Genomic DNA, 24,483 nt, shown 5'->3' with positions numbered 1-24,483 from the left:
AAACAGAAAATCTGGTCGAGAAAGAAGGCTTTTTTGATTTTGTTACCTAATATGAGCGGCAGATGGTGCTTGGTTAGAATACCTAGACTTGAATGTCTTGTTTTCTCTCATCACACTCATTCCTATAATGCCTCCTTTCCCTCTCTGACTCTCCCTTGTCTCCCTGATGCTTTCGCTTCCTCTCACTGCCTCTCTCTTTTACCATCAGCATTCCTGAAGGTGTTCAGCATGTTCTATTTATGTGGCAACCACACATCCGTCCGTCACACCGCACAGTGCGACACAAAAACACACACACCACTCAACCTATACTTAGCCGGCTGGTATTTCAGTGTGGGAGACAATTTTGACAAAGTTCGACTCCCGCCTGAGGACTGGGGCTCATAAAAACACATTATGTTCATGTTGAATATTACTATTTCTCCATTACTCTCTGTTCCTGTCAGGCTCGTTGTGATTTGATGTGGCTGGAAAGGACTCACTGGTGCTGTCCGGGGTTACACATCACACTGAAAGTCATCTCGACAGCCCCGCTGAAGGGGAGAGACGTACTCGTTTCCGAACGCAAGATTTAAAGAGATGCCGGCTGTTCACTAGGGTTTTTTTAAACCTGCAACAGGATTACTCCTTTGAAAAGCCGACTGCTCTTTTTCAAGAGTAGTTACGTTTGCGCACATTTTGACTCACATTTTGATTTATCCAACATTTATCCAACCTTTGTGGCTTAGTGGTTACTCTCATTTTTAAGCTACAAGTGCTGTAATGACACTATAGCTCTAATTTATCCATCCATACATACATTTTCTGCTGCTTATCTGGGTCCATCCAGGTTATGACAGTGCCAGTCTATGCACACCAGAGGGTCTTCCCTCTGGTGTGCATCACAGTTGAACAAACTTGAAACACCTTACCAAGAAGGCACCTAGGACTCACGCAAGTCAGACTAAAAGCTTTTTTTAAATGGTTTGCAGGTAAGGGTTAACCCTAACCCTAACCCAGGTGAAGGATAATAGCTTTTATCTTTCACACAAGTCCATTTTCTATTTGAGCAGCTTGATAGATTTAGGCCAAAGGTCACTCCCAGTATTGTTGCTCACTACATCACAATGTATTTAAGATTACTGGGGTTCATTTATGACAACTGTGCACTTCATAGCTAATCCCATGATGCTGTTTGTATTTAAGCAATGCATTATTAGGGATATCTGACTTGATGCCACAAAAAGAAACCATCATCCATACTGATTAATGCATTTAAACATATTTTTAACACCTGTAACACTTTTCTGTGTGATTTTAGTAAAAAAAAAAAAAGCCCACCTTTATCACTTCAGACAGTCTATTTAGGATCAGCTATAGATTATTTTCTGAAATGCCTTGAAAGAGGCCTTTATGTAAACAGTGAATTCAGTGTTAGGCAGTAGATATCTTGGCATGATACAGATATAAAATTTGCAACTTTGGTCCATGCCACTGGTCCTATTTGTAACACATATAATATGGCTTAGTCACTGGAAAGCCCAAAACTGATAAGGGACAGATACAATCAGCTCCAGGCTATTGTGTACCACAGGAAATTAATCTAAGATGCGGGCTGGGCAAACATACATGCATACATGCACTATAACTCGTACACAAGCACACACATCCACATCGTGCACAAAAAATATACACTGATGTCATACGGACGCAGCAACACACCGCGCTTATCTAATCTTGGCTTCTGCCTACATAACAAATATGGAAAATGTACCGATGAGACAATTAACGCAAGCCAGGGAAGAACAAAACTAATTTGGGAGTGTGTAATGGAAGAGAAAGTGAGCGTGCAACTCCCCCAGGCTCTCCTTTAAAGAAGAATGTGATCATCAGCTTGCCAGGCTAAACAAGAGTAAAAGCGAGAGGAGCGGGTGACCCATCTTCCCATCTAGGAACAGCCTCACCCTGCCAGAGTGATTAAAAAAACAAACAAACCACCAAAGATTATACGGTCTTAAGGTAAAAGCAAAGTCTGTGATAAGAAGAGCTGCTTTCTGTGTCACATGCTGGTGTTGCTGCAAAGCCTCAGGCCCTCAAGACAAACCCTTTTTTTTTACCTTTGATGTAGGGAGACCGAGACACTGTTAAGGGGTGTGGAAATTGTTCAGTCGGTGTCAAAAGTTTGCAGCCAGGCCATGCTAAGCTAAAAGAAAACATATTAGTATTGCTACTAAACCTAACTCTAAGAAGGGAGTGCTAGAATGACATCAAGGCCTCGTCAGACTAAGGTGTGTGGAGCCTGGGCTTTTAAAAATGTCCAGTGTTTACAATAAACTCAATGGAAGGAAGCAGCTCAGTTCCCTGAGTGGATGTTCCCGGAGGAGGGGCGGTGCAAAGAAATGGAGCTGTGAGCGTCCCCCACTCCCCACCACCACCCACCGTCCTGTCTTTATCAACACGATCATATCAAATCTATGTTTTTGCTAAAGTTTGCAAAGACGCTGTTGTCACTGGTTTTGCAAAATCAGTGCGTGCAATCTGTCAGCTGACAAAGAGCTGAAGCATCCTGTTGGAAATATTGCAACACAACTAAAAAAAAAGTCTCCACGGGATTATTATGGGGAAGAGACGAAACACTAACTCAAGCGATCGACTTCCTACACTTCAAGTGCCCCAGGGCGTATCAGCGATACCACATGAGATAAACCCGAGACAGTAATGTCAGTAAATGGGCGCTGTGATGTTACAGAAATATTATAGCCACATAGCGTGGATTTGAGAAGGGCTGTCAGCTTCATCTCCCGCCTGCAACACGCCGAGCAGACTGATAATCGCATTTGGAGGTACAATACAAGACGTAGTGTTGTAAGTCTACAGGCTGCACAGCTACAACTGCTTTACTGAACAATAAAAAAGCGGGGGGGGGGGGGGGGGGGGAGCTCACACTGTCGTTGTACCACAATGACAGTCAAGCACGCACGGAGAGCCCCATCACAGCTGACCCAAAACTGCTGCCGCCTCTGCTGCTGCTTCGCTTAAAGGAGACCATCAAATATTAATTATTTAATTATGTTAGTGCCCGTGTTCCTGTTATTTCTCAAATCCAAACAAACACACACACGCAGAGAGACACCACACATGTGGGGTTGACCCAATAAGTGGCCAATATGACTACAACACACACACACACAACAAATAAACACAGAGATACACAAAGGCCTGTGTTATAAAGCATGCATGTGTGTACATACGCACACACTCAAGAGTGGCAAGGAACTTCCAGTACTCACTGCGGCTGTGTTAACGTCCCTGCCCTCGGTTGTGAAATAAGAAAAGAGAAGGGGGAAAAAAAGGCCAGTCACATACACTCTTCAGTTATTCTGCTGCTGTCAGGGGTTAAAGTGGCGTGTGGTGGCGGACGGTGAAACGCTCTGTCTCGGGCTGTGTTCCCGTTTCCTCTCCGTCTCTTGTCTATCTCCTCTATCTTTCCCTCTTTTCCGTCTTTGCCAGCTCTACCACTGGTGGCTTCCCCACCGCTCTGCTCGGGCGCTCCCGTGACGTCACGACGGTGGAGCGCGCGCCTCCGACACGTACCCCGCCCCCTCCCCTTTCCACCTCTCCATCCCGCTCTCCCTCCCTCTCCCTCGTGCACGTCAAACCATCCTCATTAAAAGTCGCAATGACAAAACACCTCATGATTATTATCCATTTATCACGTGGTGATGTGTCACTTTTTTTTTTTAAATCGCTGCTTTTTCATGTAAATATACCTGAGAATACTATATTTCCCGAATTTGCAGACAAATAGAAATTGGGTTTGATCCTATGAACCTATTGTGGTTTCCTTTAGTTCTGTCATCCATACACTGCTGTGCAAAAGTCTTGAGCCACCCCTCGTTTCTATATATTCTGTTTCCAAGGAGCCAGACTTATTGTTTTTATTATTTCTTAAAGAGTGGCCTTGAGCAATAGTACTCCAGGCTTCTGAAGGTCAAAGTTTTTCTTTGGACATTGGCTCCATTTTCACTCATTTTTAGTCCAATCCCTTTACCTAATCATAGTCGCAGGAATTTTGTTTTCTTTTCCTTTCTTTTTTAGACCTAATAAGGTCAGTGGTAAGCATAAAAACATAAAAAAGCCACCTAACTCAAGGGACGAACCAGTGGTATGTCTACCACTTGTTTAGCTTGCATAAAATTTATTTATTTATTTTTGTGCCAACAAGGCTAGTCCCAAAAAGCTATTACCCAAAAATTTGAGATCCTTAAAAAAATCAAGCAAACTGTGTGGCAGACAAAAGAAGTTTCAGGCCTAATAAAAATTCTACAGCAGATTTCTCCTTAAGAAATATTAAAAAAGGGAAAAACAAGGAGAAAAGGATGAGGTATGCCAAAATACACAAGAAATGGACTGAAAATTACGGGATGATGAATCCAAACTTAAATTTTTTGGTTCAAATTGTAATCAACAAATACAGAGGAGGTAACGAGAGAAGTGCAACAGTGAGTGTCTACAGCAACCTGTAAACGACCTACTATCATGGACTGGGACACTTTTCAGCCAGCGGTGGTGTGGATCTCCCCGGGCCAAAGCTCGTTTAAAAGGATGATGGTAGGAGGGTGAACTGTCAGCTTGCACTTTTGGAAAGACACCATCAGTGATGAAACCTAAACCACATACTGCATCTATTTTGTGATAGATGGTTGAATAGTTCACGCTAGAAGAGTTTGGGTGCTGAGCTGGCCTGCCTGTAGGACACATTTGACATATCATGAAACAAAACATTAAAAAAATATGACAAAGAAGGACTGCTGAGCATTTAGAATCATATATCAGACAACAATGGGACAACGGTGCTCTCCCAACAGTCCAGCAGCTGATCTCTCAGATTTTCCCAGATGTTTAAAGACTGTTGTAAAATAAAGGGGGGATGCTGCATAGTGGTAAACATGTCCCTGTCCAAACCTTTTGGAAATGTGTTTCTCCCAAAAATATTCCCCTGATTCATGTTTTCATGATGCTGGTGGAAAGTGCGGTCTAACACGTTAGTCCAGAATCTCATATAAGTGTTCAACTGGAGTGAGATCTGGTGACTGTGAAGGCCGTAGCGCATGAGTCATATCATAATCATCCTCAACAAATCAGCAGTGTTAATTTACACTCACTCTTCTCTCGATGGCAGCAAACCATGCCAACAGAGCCACCGGATCCTGTTGTTGTAGTGGTCAAGGGTTCAGGCTTGTCCTTTAATTTATCTTCTGTCCATGTGAACTTACTTACTCTTAAAAAACAGTAAAGCAAAATTGTATATGTTATTTGTCCGTACAGGTGTTTAATGTGACTTAAAAATAAATGTGGTATGATTAGTTAACTACCTAATACACTGACTCAAGGTGATCACCTGTTCTTTTGTTGACAGAACAAATAGCCCCTCTGACTTGTAAAACACAAATGTAACTAATGTTATTAGATGCTGCCCTGTATTGATGTTCTTTTCTGCAGGTAAAAAAACATCCCAAAACATAAATAATCTATATTAAGATGAGAAAAAAAGCTCGGCCATTAAAAGGACGGCACAAGGATTTATCTGAAGGAAGGCAATACCAGTAAAGTTAACCTTTATCCTATCAGTCACAGAGGATTTATAAAGTAAACCTTTGGCTATGTGATTTTCTTCCTCCACACTAATGGATCTTTATTGATTTTATCAGATGATGGATTTGAGGATGAGTACTATTTTAACTTGAATGTGAGAAGGCCGTTTGGATGAAAACCTTAGTTTCTTTAGATCAGTAATAGCCAGATTCATCATAAAAGTCTACAGTATTTTTATGTTTTAACAAAATTGTCATGGTCCTGGGTCGAGCGACCCAGTGTTTGAGTTTATGTATCTTTTGTATTTATTTGTGCCTTAGCTTAGTTCACCTAGTTAATTTCTAGATTACTGTGTAGTCCTGTTTCTTAGTTATGTCATCTCCCCTGTACTAAGTTTCCCTGGTTCATGCGTCATGTGTGGTTATGTTTGGTTCCTTGTCTAGTCTGTTATGTGTGTTAGGCCTGTTAAGTTGTGTTGTCGTGTCTAAGTCTGCATGTTTCCTGTTTTATTTTGAAAAGGGTCTTGTGTTCTGTGTTCATGTGGTTAGTTTTACTCTTGCCTGTGCATCATTATGTTTATCCTAGTCAGCTGTTTCCTCATGTGTCTCCACTTCCCCTGATCACCTCATGTGTGTATTTAAGTCCTCTGTTTTCTGAATGTCATTGTCGGGGCGTCTGTTATCCCCACCATAGTCATAGAACTTCATAGTATTTGTTTCTTAGTGTTATTTAGTTTGCTTAGGGTTCCTTGTTTAACCCCTGCAATCATCCAAATAAAGGATCGCTTTCTGTTTAAACCTGCAACACCTCGTCCACATCTGCTTTTGGGTCCTGTTTCAAAAAACACACCGGCGCACCACGCCGTGACAAAAATTCTCAACAAAAAAATGTAGCTACGTCGGTCTTGCGTTATTCTTTATTCCATACCATATGACAGTCAGCACATTTGATTTGTAGTAAGATCAATTTTACTAATTTATTTCTGTGCTTTTACTGAATGGGCCTGTCAGCTTTTTAGTGTGATGCTCGTAAGTTATACTTCAGATTTATGGCACTCCTGGAGCTAGCTGCTTGATGAGTAAATGACTGGAATACAGCATGCATACAGTATGTTTGTAGATTTCCCATAAGGTTATCCTCATCTTCTTGCTCTACATTCACTGGCCACTTCGTTAGATGCACCAGTTCAACTGCTTGCTAATTCAAATATCTAATCAGTCAATCACATTGGCAGCAAATCATTGAGGCTTTTAGACAAAGTTCAAACTAAGAATCAGGAAGACAAGTGATTTAAGCGACTTTGAATGTGGCATGGTTGTGGAAGTATTTCACAAACTGTTGATCTACTAGAAATTTTTAAACACAACAATCTTTAAGGTTTTCAGAGATTTGTTCAAAAAGGAGAAAATATCAAGAGAGCAGAAGTCATTTAGGTAAAAATGCCTTGTAAATGCTGGAGGTCAAATGACAATGGCCAGATTGCTTCAGGCTAACATTACAAAAAAGGTGTGCAGAAGAGCATCTCCGAATGCTTGAAGAAGATGGGCTAAGGCAGCAGAAGGCCACACTGTTTGCCACTACTGTCAGCTCGGCATCTTGATTTCTGCTCTGACACTCACATGTTAGGGTCAGAATATGGACCAAAACCTCCGATTAAAGTTTCCAGCGCCTTTTTGAATGTATGCCACCAAGAATTAAGTCAGTTCTGCAGGCAAAAGGTGACCAGTCAGTGTATTGCATTATCTGTCTCTCTAATGCACTATTAACACCTGATCCTAAAGAAATATTTCCAACTAGATGCTAAGTAAGTACGCATGCACACAGACACACATTTACAGTGTCCCAGTTCCCTCGGCGCCAGTCAGTCAGACAACAAAGGTATAAATAGTCTGCTGGCTAAAGTTCCCCCTGAGAGAGGTGGACCAACACGGTTTTGTAAACTGTGTTTGCAAACTTCAACTGTGAGCATTTTTAAAGTTTTTTTTTTAACATTCTCCATGTGTTGGGCATTCATAAACAAGGCATAGGTGAATATAATCTGAAGTTACAGAAAAAAAAGGTCCAGAAGAAATTTCTAAGAAATAGATTTTTAATAGCAGTATAATACAACATACAAAAAACCCCCCAAAAACCCAGCTTGTCGTCAGATGATGGTTTTTGGCATTTTGTAAATCCATCTAGTCATTTTCATAAATGCTCTCAGCTGTAAAGGGAGAGGTTATACTTCAGAGAGGTCGTCAGTCCATCGGGAAACCCACACACTCACTGGAAGAACATGTAAACTCTGTACAGAAAACTCAGAACCTTCAGCTCTGCTTTGGATGCACTGATGATAAGTTGAAAGAAAAGTAAAATTGTTGACTGAATTACACAAGACAGTAAAAATGTTGACAGTCAGTGATGTCAAAAGCAAAATTGTAGACAATGAGTCCAAAACTAACATGTGCATAAAATATGTATATAAGCATTTTTGACTATAAATGCAGTTAATTTCCCATGATGCCACCCTCAAGGCCCTTTATTTGTAAGGCAGCACATCAGCACAATGGCTAAACAATGGTGCTACCTACTGGCTAAATACAGGTAATGCAACCATTTATGTTTATAACTACTTTGTACATGAATCCATCCTCCGTTACTATGTCATACTACTACGTCTGCTGCTTCTAAATTGTTATGAGGTCTTGGCTGCAGAACATGTTTAGCACTATGTATTCAAAAGCACGTAGCCTCTTCCTCAGTGATAACAACTTAATGACACGTGGCACTTTAAGTTGTGAGGTCCACAGTTAAGTTGTGATGGATATTTGGTTGGCAAAATTATTACCTATCGGAAAGATTCCAAAAATAGGATACAGCTTGCACCTGTTACTTAAACGAAAGCCAAGCAGATAATACAGAAGAGCTTTTAATGTTGATGGTTTCTCAGTGAAGGTACATCCTGTGAAGGAGTACATCAGGGTTCTGGTATCCACGTCATAGAACGAGACCTCTCCTTTCTCGTAATCGACAAACACACCAACTGTTTTGGGTGTCTGTCTCACATGCAAAAGAAGAATCTCGGAATCACAGGCAAAATATTGCACATCCCATCCAGTGTACCGTGCGCTTAATGTCCAGGCTCCATCTTTGGGGGTGGGAGGAAAACCCATGTGCTTGTTCACAGACTCTTTGACCACTCCTAAAGTCCAGACTTTACTCTTGCTGACACAAACCTCATAGTAGAATCTGCCTGAGGAGAATCCTTCAGTCGCAAGGACATAGGGTTGATTTAAAAATGGTCGCTCAAAAAGAGGAGAGTAAGGCCGTAAACGTATATTAAGTGTTAGTTTTTTGCCACCCTCGTACACCTTGAGTATTGGATGGGCTACATGGGGATCAAAAGTTAGAGTCATCGAATTACACAGCTGGATCATCATTAGCTTGTCCCGAGGTGGTCTCCACTCCTCTTCAAAATCATATTCTCTTGATATCCCTTCTCCTTCAATAAAATTGTCTCTCATTAGTGGTTCTGCTGTAGCAGCCTGTTCAGCAGCATCACAGCCATCAGACGAATTGAGCTCATAAACAAGCATGCCCACTTCTTTACTGAGTATCTTTTCTATCTGAGCACTGTACTTCTTCACCATCCCCAAATATATCTGTTGACTCATTTTAGAAAGGCTGTCTGTAAAAGGAGGCACACCGTGGGACAGAGGTTTAAATACGTCCTTATTGAATGCAACGTAGTGGAGGGACGAGCAGCTGTGCAGGAAATGGAGATGGTCTTCTGTCTGTAAAAACTCTTCCAGTTCAGCTATCCCCCTTCTTAACTCATCTACTTCTTCTTCCAGCAGAGCTATGTGGGTTTCAGCTTGTGTTTCTACTGCTTTGTGCTTCTCTTGGATTAGCTTAATTAGCTCGTCCTGGTTTTTTAGCAGAGAGGCCACCAGAGCTCCTAAAACCACAGCAATATCTGCTACCTCTCGTTCTGATTCGTCCTTGTTTTGCCGAGCCGAGCGTTTGGCTTCCTTCACATGACTGGATTTGGTCTTTTCCATTGCTTTCATTTCTGATGTTAAGCTCTCAAGCCAGGCTTTCCCCTCTCTGAAAGCACGTTCGGAGGGGATGGTTACGTGTGTCACGTGGTCGTCTTTCAAGCACATGAAACAAATACACACCTGATCTGTGCAGCAGAAGAGCTCCAACATCTTGTCATGCTTCTGACACACCCTGCCCTTCAGGTTTGATACGGGGTCGATCAGCTTGTGCTTCTTTAGGCTTGCAACTCTCTGATGAGGCTCCAGGTCGGCCTGGCAATATGAGGTCAAACACACCAGGCACGTCTTGTGGGCCTTTCGCTTTGGTCCGATACAGACATCACAGGGCACCTCCCCCGGTTTAGCAAGAACCTCTCCATCCTTTACTCTCATGCTGTTGAAGCACTCCACCATATCTCTGAACTCTGTGTTGACCTGAAGCTGAGGTCTGCGGCGGAACCTCTTCTTGCAGAGGGGACATTGCGTTACATCACTGCTGTCCCAGTACTCTGTGATACAAGTCTTGCAGTAGTTGTGTCCACATGGAGTAGTGACAGGATCAGTAAATGTGTTAAGGCAGATTGAACAGAGGAACTGTTCCTCACACAGCAAGCTGCTGGCTGAGGCCATGACTAAAAAACAAACGAACAAAGAATGAAGACGACTTAGAATTTCAAATAGACAAAACATTAAATTGTATATAAAAAAGTGTCTTTCAAGGTAAAACTTATACATATATATGGCTAGCAACGCTGAGATTAATCTGTTTGACCTAATATTTTACTTTAGTGAAAACACAACTGAAAACAACATTCTGGATATCATATAATTATTTGGTTTTTTTTGTTAAATTCCTTATTTGTAAAAACAAAAATCAACAGGTCAGCTCTTCTACACTTTAGTAGTAACTTTAAACATTATAGCACCGTCTTATATAAAACCAAAACCAAAAAATTTAATTAAGACATTTACTGAATTACTACAATATGCTACATACACTCACCAGCCACTTCATTAGGGACACCCATTCAAACTGCTTATTAATGCAAATATCTGATCAGACAATCACATGGAGGAAGCTCAGTGCATTTAAGCATATCAACATGGTCAAGATGAGCTGCTGAAGTTCAAACTGAGCATCAGAATGAAAATTAAAGGTGATTTAAGTGACTTTGAATGTGGTATGGTTGTTTGTACCAGAAGGTTTGGTTTGAGTATTTTACAAACAGCTGATTTGCTGAGATTTTCCTGCATGACCATCTCTAGGGTTTACAGAGAATGGTCTGAAAAAGACGAAATATCCTGAGGAAGCCAGTTTTCTGGGTGATAATTCCTTGTTGATGCTATACAGTGGCTACACAGCCAAGGCACTTGGAAGAGCATCTTGAACCCTGTAGCAGATGGGCTACAGCAGCAGAAGACCATACTAGGCGTTACTCCCATTTACAAAGAATGGGAAACTGGGCTGCCATTCACATATGCTCATCAAAATTGAACAACAGAAGATTGGAAGATGTGTCTTGGTATATACAACATGAAGGCATGGATCCATGCTGTCTTGCATCAAGCTCAGGCTGATGATGGCTGGATAATGGTGTGGGGGATATTTTCTTGTCACACTTCGGGCACCTTAATGCCAACTGAGCATCATTTAAACGCCACAGCCTACCTGAGCATTGCTGCTAACCCAGCCCAGTAATGTGTAACTAATGTATTGGCCAGTGCATGTATAAGTGATACTTCTGGTATTATCAGATTGTAAATGTGGTTTGTTTTGTTTTGATGTTTCATTTGAGAATTATCTCTGCTTAAAACAGGTTATTCATGGAAGAAAAAAGAGCTTGATGTGTAAGACATAAATAGAAATAGGGTCAAAACCAGTAAACAAAGATGTTGGAAGTTGTAAGATATGCTTATATGCACATTCATTATTTCTCCACTGAAACCTTAAGAACAAAATCAAGGCAAGTAGCAACCTATTCTAGTCTATGCTGGCAAAATACGGAACTTATCCCATGGTGGAGATCCGGAAAGTCAAAGTTACATGTTATTAAAAGACAAACAGTTTTTAAAAAATAAGTTTGCTGCTCTTTGCCTATCGTACTAGCTTTAGCAAAGTGTTCTGCTTGTGACTTACTGCACACACACACACATTCATAAAGCACAACCACAAAACCCTGAGATTTGTTGAAGTTGACTGACTTTGCGGATTAGCGTTTGGCACATCGCTAACACGAGGCTGTGTACGTCGAAAAGACGACGTTGTGTGGACGTTTGTTCACAACCATGACCTAACTATACTAGTTGCCAAAAAAAAGAAGACGAGCATAAAAGAAATCTATATTTCTAACTTTATCAGAGACCGTCTAAGAGCTCAGCTCTACGCGGAAACAACGTCAAAGTCCGGGGATGGGTTCACATTTCTGCCGTCGTACCTCGCCCAGTTTTGACCGTATCACGTCGGCGTTTCAACTATCTTTGCGGAGTGTTTTAAAAGAAATTACACAAGATAAAAAAAATGTCAAAGCTTACCTGCCCAAATGTAGCGTTGAGGTTTAAAACAAAATGCAGCTTTTTCACATTAGGCGTGCAGTTTCATTTCCCATTTCATCATCCATCAGTTAATGCGCAGTCTCCGAAGGAAATAGGGTTGTTTTTTTTAAAAAAGAAAATTGTTTATTTATTTATTTTTGCATAACAACCCCTAATTTCTTTATATTTTACTTCTAAAGAGACAGACTTTCTTAGGAATTTTTTAAAAGTGGTCTTGAGCAATAGTTTTAAAATGTTTTTCAGTCCAGTCCTTGTGTTGAAGGGTTTTGTGTGTGTGTGTGTGTGTGTGTGTTTTGTGTGTTTTGTTTTTCTTTGTTAAGCTAACACTGACATACGAGTAACTCAAGCATAAAAAATAAACCGAACTCCAGGGATAAACCAGTGCTGTGCCTACACATCCCTGGATTTAGTCTATTCTAATTCTTTTCTTTCTGATGTTACATTCTCAAGCCCGGCTTTCCTGTCTAGTGGGATAATTGCAGAGGGAAGACTTGTCACATCACTGCTGTGTCAGAACTCTGTGATACAAATCTTGTAGTTGTGTCCATATGGAGTATAGACAGGATCGTTGAAGTCATGCAGACAGATAAATCACAGGATGATTTTGGTTTTAAAAAACAACCATTTTAAAGCATGACTACATTTACATTGTAACTAACAGCATTAAAAAATGATATTCAGAAGGGGAAGATTTCAATAACGGTAGCACCTGCCAAAATTGCCAGAGCCAAGTTGACCACCTTCATCTGCTTTATTTGGCAAAGATAAAGATTTTATGCCGGATGCCTAGCACGGGTACAGTCAAATGAAAGAGGCATTCTTGTTGAACTGACCAACATAATTGTTTATAAGATGGTGTCACTGCAGATTCACACTTGAACTGACTAAAACAGTGATACAGCAAAAAATTCCTGTAGAAAATCACAAACTGAAATGATCAGACACTGCACACATTGTGTAAACTGTCAGCCTGACTGATCATCAAGTATTTTGAGATTGGTTGTTAATCTATAGGCTACAGACTTATGGTGCCAAAAACTAATTTCAGGTTTTTTATTTATTCTAAAAAAGTAAAGAGTATCGTTGACAGTTCTACTGGCTGCTCTCTTACCTCGATGAGGAGCACTGCCCTCAGTGGTTCCAGCAACTTGAGCCTTGCTTCTGTCACATTTTCCATATTTCTGTTCTCCACGACATCATTGGATGCCTTTGCACAGTGCAAACGTGCCAAAGTTTTGCAATTCAGATATCAGGTACTTTAGAAAGCAGTTTTAGATAGCAATTGTCATTTTTCACCATCAGGGGTGACTTTGAGGCATTTTGCCTTATTACTCCTACAACATTTTCAATCATTTGAGTTGCTGGCACCATTGTGCTTTTTCCTGAGATGATACCTTTTTACATCATTAATCAGGCTTACATGCAAGTTGACTCCATTAGGGTGGACAGTCCTTACAGGGAGATAACAATGATCCAATAGCACCTGTGACTTCACCTGAATCTGGGCCATTTCAAAATCAGTCCATATTCTCCCTTTCAATTTTCTTTTGATAGCCAGTAAATTAAACAGCCTTCTCTGAGAGTGAACCATCTTACTGTTGTTCTCCTTTTTGTGTACTGTACTCCCATTTCCACCACCTCCTGTCTCACTTTCTCATCTCATCTTCTGTCCATTACCAGCTCGGCTGAGCTGCAGCCAACTTCTGGAGAGTCTTGCAAATAATTTAATTTCTGGGGAATGATAGATGAGTTTAAAACCCTGTGGTCAACCTACCAAAGCAATGGACAATGCACAAAAGAGGTGAAGAAATGAGAGCAACTAGGGAGTAGTGGATGGTGATGACTGTTGGGGTGATTTGTGACAGAAGGATAGCAGCAAGAGTGAAAGGTAACTATTGTTTAGAGACAACGGGATTTACAAAAAGACAGGAGGTGGGGCTGGAGGTAGCAGAGTAGAAGATACATGGCCACTTTGGGAGTGACCAGGGTTGACAAAATTAGACATGAGTATATCAGAGGGACAGCTCAAGTTGAGCGGTCTGGACAAAAGGTAGAGATGGTTTGGAAATGTGCAGAGGAGATATCTTTGCTATATTAGGCAAAGGATCTTTAACATGGAGCTGCCAGGCAGGAGAAAAAGGAATACCATAGAGAAAATTCCTAGATGTGGTGAAAGGGATGCAAAAAGCTGATAGAGAGAGGAGTGTGCAAGGCATAGGGTAATATGGAAGCAGATGATCTGCTCCTAAAGGGAAGAACTGAAACAAGAAGAATAAGGGCAAGAAGAAGATAGCTTCCGGTCACCTTTTCCTGGAAAAAGTTACTAAAACCAAGAAACACCTGCCGTGCTAATATTGCACACATATAATCAGACTTTATTATCTTCTTAAGAAAGCTCCATAAACCTGTTTTACATATCTGATAACATCTGGAAATATATTCCCTTGTCCATTTCCCCCGTCTGGTCACTAGCTGGCCCCATTAGATGAAGGCATTGTGGAAAAAAAGAGCCCAAACAGTAAATTAGAGCTTTTATTGCATTCAAATAAAGTGTGATCTTTAGTGTAAGTCACTGAGAAGGAAATTGTTTTCACATATTTTGATTTCACTGTTTAGAAACATGACAAAGAAGAATGAGTCTTGTGTGTTCTGCTAGAGTTAGAGCTCAACAAACTGGGGACTATACATGTTACATGTAAGGAATGCATACAAATCTGTTAAAATGGATGTGTGCGCAGTCAGTTACCCATGAAATGCCCAAAACCTGCATGAAAAACTCTCTAGTATGAACAAACGTACATTTTAAGCTGTTGCAAGCATGCTTTTATGGTGGCGCAACTCTAAAAGTGCAATAGTTTACACATGTGCATGTGTATATCAGTGAATGCGCATCATAAGCCACGGGAAGTATCCAGTGCTCTTCATGGCAAAGGTACTGATGAACAAATTGATGCCTGAGGTGATGAAGACTATAATGGTGGTTATGTTGTTCAGGTAGTCCAGACGCTTTTGTAGAGTGGAATTGTTCAGGTTCCGACGGCCTGTGTCGCACACACACGCACACAAACACAATAGAGGAAAAACAGGCATGAGACCAGATGATGACACATTTCTTTTGACCAAAATGCCTTATATATATTTTTAATCTGCCAAAAGAATAGTATAGATGCAGGCCCAAAATAACAATGTTCAGTAAAAATACAATAAGCCAAGTATAGCTTTCTTTATAATCACTCGTTTTATTTAGCTTTTTATTCACAAAGATATTTATCCATTTCATATTTTTTTTTCTATTTTTCTGATGTCAAAGATGTTTTAAAATAAGATGTATATTTAAAATCAAAACAAGCTTTACACTTTTACCGATTAGGCACATAAAAGAAGGGAAGAATACATGTAAAATGCACAGAAAAAGTAGAGACATCTACAATAAAAAAGTACAATATTTGCACAAGCATGTCATTGGAGCAAATAAAACCATGCATGTTTAAATGACAGCTGGTTAAAGTTAAAAATATTTTAGTTCGATTACAGTGTGAGAAATTTGACAAGTGTCTGAATAGGAATTAAGATGCAATGTTTGAACACATGGGATTGTTTTCCAACTTTGTCTTAGGCCAATGTGTCATGCTACTGCACAGATGAAATACTGCTGCAAAGCATGTTGGTGGGTCTGTGCATGACTTGGATATATTTTCATAGTTTTGTGTGTCTCAAAAGTGGAGTCGAGCCAACAGCCAGCGGAAGAATCCGGTCCTCTTGGAGCCGAAGAAGCTGATGAAGAAGTTAATCACTGTGGTGGCGAAGATGATGCCTGTAGCAACGTTGTTCAGGTAGTCGAGTCGTTTCTGATTGGACACCACGTTAAGGTCCCTGCGGGCTGCAACATGCACACACATGCACACAGACAGACACACAAACACACAATTTCAAACATTTCAAACACAACCACCACTCTCACAGTTAACCCATACATACAAACGTTCAGTAATCCAAACAACGGCAATATTGTTGGCTCATCACTCATGCTGCCCTCCATCCTCTTTGTAGTCTATGTGAGTTTGACTGGTTCAGATTTCACTGTAAAACATAAAAACTGAACAGGATTAAACCAAAGTTTGGATTGATGAGCAAGCTCTGTGTTGTGCCCATTGCAGAAACTGGCACTGTGACGCTAGCTCAAAAAGTACACCAGTCCTGTAAGACTTCCTTGTTAAAATGCCCAATGTACGTCCTGGTAACAAAATAACGTTTGGGCTCTACTGAGGTTTTGCATTGAACTTAACAGCAAACCATGTGATGTCATTTGTCTCCATTTTGAAAGTGTGACAAGGTAGGGTCGAATGAATAAGCTCTCAGTCACATAGTCTTAGAGAGCAGTCCGTGACTATCAGGAAATTATCGATCACAGGAAAAATGTAAAAAAAAGACTGGGCTTACAGAACCAGCTAGCTAGCCAAACTTGCTCGCATTGGCTAGCATCTTAGTGCTCCACTTTCTCAACTTATTTTTGTCTAACAAATAAGTCACTTAGGTTTTTTACACCCACCTTTTATATATAGTCTGTGCAAGCAGCTTATTTTAATATATATACCATAAATCTGTGTGTTTTATAATGGTAAACCGCAAAGGATAGAGCTCAAAGATTGCGCAGGAGGGAAAAGTTAGCCCTGCTCCTTCGAACAGAAGCTGCTCACTGCTAGCAAGTAAGCTAATGAGTATATTTAAAAATCAACTTAATTTTACTGGCATGACTGAGAGCTTGCTCCCACTTAGCTCTAAGACTGAATGTTGAAGCAATCTTTGAGTGTAAAGTGTGTATACCTTTTAAAAACATTCATTCATCCACAGCTACTGAACAAACAGTTATTATGCTACAGTAATAGCTGTTTGTTCAGTGGCTGTGGATGAATGAATGTTAAAGGGGACTACTTTGTGGCCAAATTTGGTGTGTGCAAAGTTCAACATTTCATCAGCAACATTAATCAAATGTTTATGTTTATCAATGTACATACATTTGTCTGCTTAATCTGTCTCATAGAATAAAGCGCTGAAATAACCATCGCAGCAAGCAGCTGCGCTGTGTCCCAAAGGCCGATTTAATAATGTTGATAATGAAAGTGAGGCAGATGATGCCGGTAATTAGATTGTTCAAGAAGTTCAAGCACCGCTGACAAGAAGGGAGGCGGGTCAGCTCCAGTCGAGCTGCACTCACACATACACACAAATGGAAAATGCATACATACATTGCACACACACATAACCAGAACACAACCATGCAGACAGAAAAAACAGAGACAGACACACACATCTAGTTGGTCCGCTGCCCCAATCCATCCATACTGAATTAAACAATACAATAGTAATATAGTTGATTAGTTAGTGAGTTGGACAATAGGTTACACTGGTATGTGTTATGATTGTGTGCTTGTGTGACCACAACCTAGTTATGTGGGTCAGCATCTGTTCTTACTTTCTAAACAGGTGTACATACTAGAACCATTGCCTACGTTACACAGTCAGAAATGCATCCTGGCAAAGAGGCCAGTGCGTTCCATCCCGAAGACAGTGATGAAGATGTTGGTGACAAAGACGAGGAAGATGGTGATGGTTAGGGTGTTGTTCAGGCTGTCCAGGCGCTTCTGGTTGGCTTCTTCATTGAGGTCTCGCCGGGCTGCAATGCACATATACAAACACATACCAAAAATAGCAACAAAACGAGAGCATAAAGTGCAGGGAACCATCGTGTTTCTGTAGTTCCTGCATATAAAATGCATTAGATTGCTTATGGATTTTATACCTAAAGCCACTACCTTTAAACCTGCACTAGCTGTATTTGACTACAAACAAGTGTCAGTAAATTAGTGTGTTAATATGATGGGTTAAAAACATGGAAGATGGATTTCTGAGTCAGAAGATGTCCAGCCTAAATCTATAATGCCTACCGATTATGATGATCAGGATTCCAGCCACTATCTGAAGAGCCAGGGAAAAGGAAATGAGCGTCAGAACAGCGGCGTAATACCTAGAAACGAAAAGGAAATGCAATGCAAACAAAAGGATAGTGAATAGATAATATCTTTGGCAAACATAAATGTGATCATTGAGAAACAGCTCACAGGTAAACAATTACGGTTTTGCCTTCTTCATATGTACATATATTGTACCTGTAGCCTGCACCCTGTTCAATGACTGTCTTCATGTGTGTAATGTTAGCCAGGAACAAGGCGATGTCCAGCATGCCTTCAGCTGCTGTTTTCTTAGTAGCATACAGGTTCATGTTCAGGTTGGAGGCTGAACCACCCTGCAATAGAGAGACACAGATTTCAAGTGGGTTATCTTACAATTGTATCCACACACTTCTTTTCAAGTAAGTAGAAGTATAAGAGTGTAAGATACTGATGGCAAAATGCAGTCCCAAATATTCAGTCATTTGGTTATTAAATACCAAGCCATGCTTTTTACAAACTACATTTAAACTCATTCCATCCATTATAATGCAGCAGGGATCTTACCTTGTAATACAAAACGTTTTCAGATAACTGTTGTCATGAATTGGTGCTATTTAAACAACACTGAATTGGATTCCTTAAAATGATCTTCTTTTAAAGTTATCAGAAATTATTAAAAATTTAACTCAGTAGCGTTCAAACACTCATCTCACCCCCAAACAATTAATCAACAAATATAAAGAGCTAAGACAAATACTGTACTGAACATCATTTTCTCTAACAAGTAACTGGCCACAAGAGGGCAGTACAGACCAAGGATACGGTTACAGAATAATCTATTATATTATTTATCATATTCAATATTTGCAACCAAAGGAAAACCAGAGATATGATGAGTGGGAAAGTTGGTATATTGAGTTCATCTGATACTCCTCTATGCAATCTATTAACAGACAAATTAACTGTTTGAGAACTGCAAGAGAAGAAGAGCATTAGGCAGTTTGTGGCTCATGTTTCATAAATTGAAATTGTGTGCATGTGTGTTGATGTACGGTTTTCTGTGCTTCTGTGTTACTGCAAATCTTCTTATCTCCCCAGGACAATGATTTGGTAGAGCAGCAGGAGATGAGTTTGACTAGAAAAGGAAGAATCGGCCTGGTTTCGTGGTTTTGGCAATTTGGCAATAAAAACGGTGTGTGTGTGTGTGTGTGTCTGTGTGTGTGTCTGTGTTTACTTGAATAATCATTGCTATGAGGACCTATTTGAGATTTAAACCATTAAGGCGAGGACAGATTGAGTGGTCTTTCCTTTCCTTTAAAGGACTATTCAGAGGTTTGGATTTGGTTTTAAGGTTCAGGTTTTAATTACACTATTACACTATTTGGAGAGCTTAGAATGTGCATTACCATCTTTATAAAGGTAGCAATAGTGAGCGTGTGCAGTGAGATGAGAAGAAATGAAAACATGAGGCATCATTACGTTACTGTATGACTCACAGCACATATAAAGGGCTAAAATTTTCTAGATCTAATTGTCCTGCTATAGAACACAGACTGCAGATGCACATATTGGATTACATAAGACTTATCTATATACTAAAGTGCTCTGTTCGCAAATGGATGGCTGTGTGTATGCATGTGTACCATAAATCTGTTTTTCTTCAGCCTGCATAGAAAGAGAAATGCACTTAGGGAAGACATAGATCACATAAATGAAGTCAGTCATATTCACACTAAGGGCACATTGCACCTCATGACCTCACTGTGCTTTAATGTGCTTTGCTGCTCCAAAATAAACAGCGCTGACGTTGTACATGTGCAGCAATTGTTAACACTTCAGCTCCTCTGTTTGCGCCGCGTCTGTTTTTATAATCACCAACCAATTGCGACTGATATTAATTTCAGCTTTTAAGCCATGTATATTCCATATACATGTGCATTAAGAAGGGTTATAGCAAGTATCTGACTTTATAGACACACTCACAAGGCCTTTCATTAGGTTTAAAAGGCCTTTAATGCAACCAGCAAGTTACATGGTAGTGACTTACAGAAAGGCAACAGTAACTCAAATAACCACTCGTTACAACCACGGTATGCGGAAGAGCATCTCTGAACACTCACACAATGTTGAACCTTGAAGCAGACAGTAGTCAAGACTGCCTAAACCAAGACCAAGACAGTCGGAGTCAAGACCAAGACAAAGTCGAGATGAGACCAAGACTGAGACAGAGACTTAAAAGTCTTTAAACTGCAGCCAGATGCTGCTTCGTTTACGGGTGTCAGGCATATTTATGTGTTTTTGCGATGCACTCGCACAGCCCTCCTCACCACTGTCTACTGAGTCACTCACTTACTGAGAGGACAGACGCACGCTCCACTTGACTGTCGCGTCTCTCACCCTCTCTGTTTTTGACATAATGATATTATCCTATATCCTTGCATGTGATTGGCCACAATATGGAGGAATTGGAGCATAGCTGAGCCACTGTGTGAGAGCTGAGCAGCGAAAGGAAATGAAGTGAGGAGCCGGCTCTCGCTCAATGGGAGTCGACTCTTCTGATTCACTACAAAGCACTCTCTAAGCACGGCTCTTAGAGCTGATGCTTTTGCGCATGACACATTATCGAACGTTATGCTGTGTGTCATGGATACTGTTGACTCCAAATCTCCCGACCACTATGTCGCTCTGAGACAGCAAGACCGAGACAGCGAGACCAAGACCAAGACCGAGGGATCCGAGACCAAGACAAGACCAAGACCACGTAAAAGTGGTCTCGAGACAGAGACCAACTCTAGCAGATAGGCTACAGCAGCAGAAGACCACACAGAGTGAACTAAAAAAAAGGAAGCCGAGGCTACAGTGTGCAAGGACAATCCACCAAAACTGGGACAGCAGAAGATTTGAAAAATATTAAGTGGTTGGATGAGTGTCAGTTTCTGCTGATGTATTTCTGCTGATGTAAACAACATGCAAGCGGTGCTTGATCCTGGCTTGTATCATGTATGCTACCTGTAGTAGCAGCTGTGTGATAACATCATGTCAATATGGACCAAAACCTCTGAGCAATGTGTTGAGCGAATGCTTTTAGGAAGCAGTTAGTCTTCAATGTGATGATCTTTTGTTGGTTATATATATAAACCATCTTCATCAGGCTCATCTCTTCCTCTCAGGATGATATTACTATTATAATCTATCACAGGCAAAAACTATTGCATAGATCATGGTAAAGCATGACATGGCCACGGTCAAGCCACAAACCCAGTGCTGTAATGCTATGCAGTAATAAACACTGGTTTTGACACCCTCTAGTGGAAATTATCTGTTATTGAATAAATGTGGTGTGTTTTGTTGCCATGCCACAAAATACATAATAAATCATGTGGAAATCATAACAATAGCAAAACCTGTTCCTATTTTTATAAGTAATGGCATAATTTAGGCTCGGGGGGAGGGGGGGGCGGGGGGGTGAATGCCCTGCAGCATTGGACTTCAACCCAAGAGAAAGCTGTTAATAGCCTGTCCTTTTTAAAACATAATTCCATAAACGTAACCACTTGTTTATTATCTTAAACCCAACAATGAATCTGAACAAAGCAATCTTCTGAACTGAAATGTTTGTAGCTCTGCAAAAGCCAAGAGCCAGCACACCCACACCACACAGGCCTTTGCCAGATGTGCTGCCGTGCAAAAGTAAGCAGGGCTCACATTGCTTACTCTCTCTTTCAACACACCTTTAAAATAAGTGAAGCTGGTTTCAGATTTGTCCGCTTTTGATGAGGTGGTCAGAACACAGAAATGTTTGGATGATCGTAAAAGCCTGGCAGCAGTCGCTATCACGCTGTTTTGCCAGTTTGCTGGCTCAGTGAACATATGGAAACGCTCCAGAAGTTGTAGAGTAGGTGCACTCTGAAGGATGTAAACACAGCGTTCTTAAAGGTCACATGTTTAGGTGTCTTCCTTGCATTCTGACCACAACTGCTGCTAGCGTAGCCATTGTGTTTACATCCTCTTCCTTTCCTTTCACTCCACAAGTTCTGGATGTGTTCCTTCTGCATGGAGACGGCGATTTGCAAGGTGCGCTTTGGTAGCAAATAGCTTTCACTGACACTGTTCATATGAGGTCTGTGGCTTCTCATAACTGTGCTGCTGCAGTTTCTCGAGCAAGCTGTTGATGCTGACATTTCGGTTCAAGTGCCGCAAACCAAAACAAACTGTCCTTTCACCAATGAGGAAAAAGTAGCTCTGTTTTTACTCGGTATTTTTGAATATACTTTACATTGCACTTTATCCAGATGTTTACCAATCCCAGGATATAAAGTCTTGAAATGTTTCTGTGGTTGGCAGTTTATCTGTCATAATGTTGTGATTTTCATCAAAATAGTGCCTGTGGTGTACTTTAGTGCTCAAAGCTTGATTTCATCCTCTGGTACATTTTCATCCAGACTGCGTAGATCTCCGAGAAACTACTCGGCAATTCCCAGAACTGTAAGACTGTCAAAACACCATGAGCACATGTACCGCAGCTTTTCTGTGTTTAAGTGTGTGTGTAAGAGACAGAGAGAGAGAGAGACAGAAACTTGGTAAGAGTTAGGAGAGAGAGCACAGAAAGAGAGAGAAGCACAGGGTGGGTAGTGAGGAAGTGAGAAAAAATATGCAGCATTGGAAAGAGCGAGATGGGGAAAAAATATGCCTGTACACTGGCATTTTTCCATTTTTTTCTCCTTTGGGGACTCGTGGTCGCACTTTATCAACATCAGCCTTGGGAGTGCTGCCAAAACACACACACCCACACACACACAAACACACACACACACACATAGACGCACACCACAACCAAAACATTGGAGTGGGCTATACAGATTTACTTACCATGTGTGTTCATTTAGTGTAATGTCTCTCTAAATGTACTGACTGCACTTTTATCATTCTTAATCTGCAGTTATCTTTATTTATTAACACTGAATGATAGACAGTTCTTTTAACTGTTGTTTCACACACGGAGAGAAGTCCTTATTTGCAGCAGGGTTTAGGAGAAGCAGTTCGATGAGGTTAGGACAGTTGGACACATTTAGGCTGTAAAGCTGATCTGAGACAAGCTTCATCATGAAGAACCAAGATTTTTTTTCTTTTTTTCATGCAGAATTATTGAAAAAATACTAAAACACCATTAGACTGCCACTACCAGCCTGAAATGTTGCAGGATCAAGCTTGAATTTTGTTTACACTAACAGAAACTGAGGCTCATCAGACGAGTCAGTTTATTCCAGTCTTCTGTTGTACAGTTTGGGTGGTTTGTCTATACCAGTGATGTCCAAACCCAGGCCTCGAGAGTCCTGCAGGTTTTCCATGTGTCCTTGATCCATCACAGCTGATTTAAACTAATCATTTGATTTAGGTGTGTAGACCCAGGGTGATATCTAAAACCTGCAGGACACTGGCCCTTGAGGTCTGGAATTGGCCAAGCCTGGTCTATGCGAATTGTAGCCTTGGTTCCTGTTAGCTGACAAGAATGTTACTCAGTGTGGACTTCTGCTGCTGCCCATCTGCTTCAAGTTTCAACATGGTGTGTGCTCAAAACTGCTCTTCTGCATACTTTGGTTGTAGTGAGTGGCTATTTGAATTACTATTGAATATCCCAGTAGATCAGCAGTGTTTGAAAGAAGGTCCTGAGTTCGACTCCACTGCTGGCACCTTTCTGTTAGCGGGGCTGGGTAATTGGTAATTCCAAATTGCTCATAAGTGTAAATGTGAATGGTTGTCTGTGTACCTAGATTTACCCTGCCTCTCACCCTAAGGTAGCTCCAGCCCCCTCCCATTGCCCTAATAAGGATAAGTGTAATAAAATGGATGGTGAAAACATCTTTCTTCTCCATGGTCTATGTTCAGTTTTAATTCAGAAAGTTGTCTCCAAGCCTAAATGCACTGATTTGCTGTCATGTGATTGCTTGATTAGATATTTGCCTACCTAATAATGTGGCCGAGTAAAAACTTGGCATGATGATACAGAAGAAGAAGTTTACCAGAGTTACTACAATAAAAATATTCAAGTTATTTCATCAAACATTTCCTATGACATTTTAATGAAAAACAGAATTTTGGCTGTTTTGTGGATCTCGAGGAATATTCTTGTATTCATTGTGAGCCATAAATAACAATTTCACTAGCTGGGTCCACGTCCTCATTTTAGGTTTGACAGCGTTTTAGGAGGTAAAGGTGATACTTGGACATGAATTGAGCTGCGGTTTGGGAAAGGCCTCGAAGGGGACTGGCAACGGCTCCCCGGCCTGGCAGATCCCCGTGTACTAAATAGAAGTGAAGAAGTTAAAGAATTGAAAAGGGGAGGGAGGGTGGGGTACGTAAACGAGAATGAACAGCTTGCAGAAATA

The 24,483-nt window shown here is 40.8% G+C and overlaps 3 protein-coding genes across 21 annotated transcripts in view; all 3 read right to left on the bottom strand.

Moving 5' to 3' along the window:
- Positions 1-3,563, bottom strand: part of LOC146555711 (ELKS/Rab6-interacting/CAST family member 1-like) — a 157,545-nt gene extending 153,982 nt beyond the window's left edge. For 11 of the 12 annotated variants that reach the window (XR_014889104.1, XR_014889105.1, XR_014889106.1 and 8 more), the window contains exon 1: positions 3,270-3,563. The gene's annotated coding sequence lies outside the window, so the exon portion shown is untranslated. The remainder of the gene's footprint in view (positions 1-3,269) is intronic. The other variant, XM_085250926.1, reaches the window with a different exon arrangement.
- A 4,089-nt stretch (positions 3,564-7,652) lies between these two features.
- Positions 7,653-12,230, bottom strand: LOC146555710 (E3 ubiquitin-protein ligase TRIM39-like). Its single transcript, XM_085251743.1, has 2 exons — positions 12,126-12,230; positions 7,653-10,225 (listed from the first exon to the last, which is right to left on the bottom strand). The coding sequence occupies exon 2, from the start codon at positions 10,221-10,223 to the stop codon at positions 8,364-8,366; it is 1,860 nt and encodes a 619-aa protein (XP_085107869.1). The 5' UTR covers positions 10,224-10,225; positions 12,126-12,230; the 3' UTR covers positions 7,653-8,363.
- Positions 12,231-14,664: 2,434 nt separating this feature from the next.
- LOC146555709 (ninjurin-2-like) overlaps positions 14,665-24,483 on the bottom strand; it is a 37,111-nt gene continuing 27,292 nt past the window's right edge. Inside the window, exons 2-5 of one of the 8 annotated variants that reach the window (XM_085252537.1) lie at positions 18,314-18,450; positions 18,092-18,171; positions 17,657-17,820; positions 14,665-15,187 (exon numbers count right to left, since the gene is read on the bottom strand). In XM_085252537.1, coding sequence (XP_085108663.1) covers positions 17,666-17,820; positions 18,092-18,171; positions 18,314-18,450 — 372 coding nt within the window. In that variant the 3' untranslated portion in view covers positions 14,665-15,187; positions 17,657-17,665. Of the gene's footprint in view, positions 15,188-15,365; positions 17,352-17,656; positions 17,821-18,091; positions 18,172-18,313; positions 18,451-24,483 lie in introns of those variants that run through there. The other 7 variants (XM_085252533.1, XM_085252536.1, XM_085252539.1 and 4 more) reach the window with 7 other exon arrangements.

This window comes from Mchenga conophoros, linkage group LG17 (assembly GCF_057382185.1).
Source record: "Mchenga conophoros isolate Kocher_MC1m ecotype Shallow Benthic linkage group LG17, M_conophoros_male_GT1.1, whole genome shotgun sequence".
NCBI lineage: Eukaryota > Metazoa > Chordata > Actinopteri > Cichliformes > Cichlidae > Mchenga > Mchenga conophoros.
This window is presented reverse-complemented; position numbering and strand designations above follow the sequence as displayed.

What these genes read in the sequence shown, in the direction of transcription:
- LOC146555710 (XM_085251743.1), bottom strand. Translation starts at nt 10,223, where the DNA reads ATGGCCTCAGCCAGCAGCTTGCTGTGTGAGGAACAGTTCCTCTGTTCA.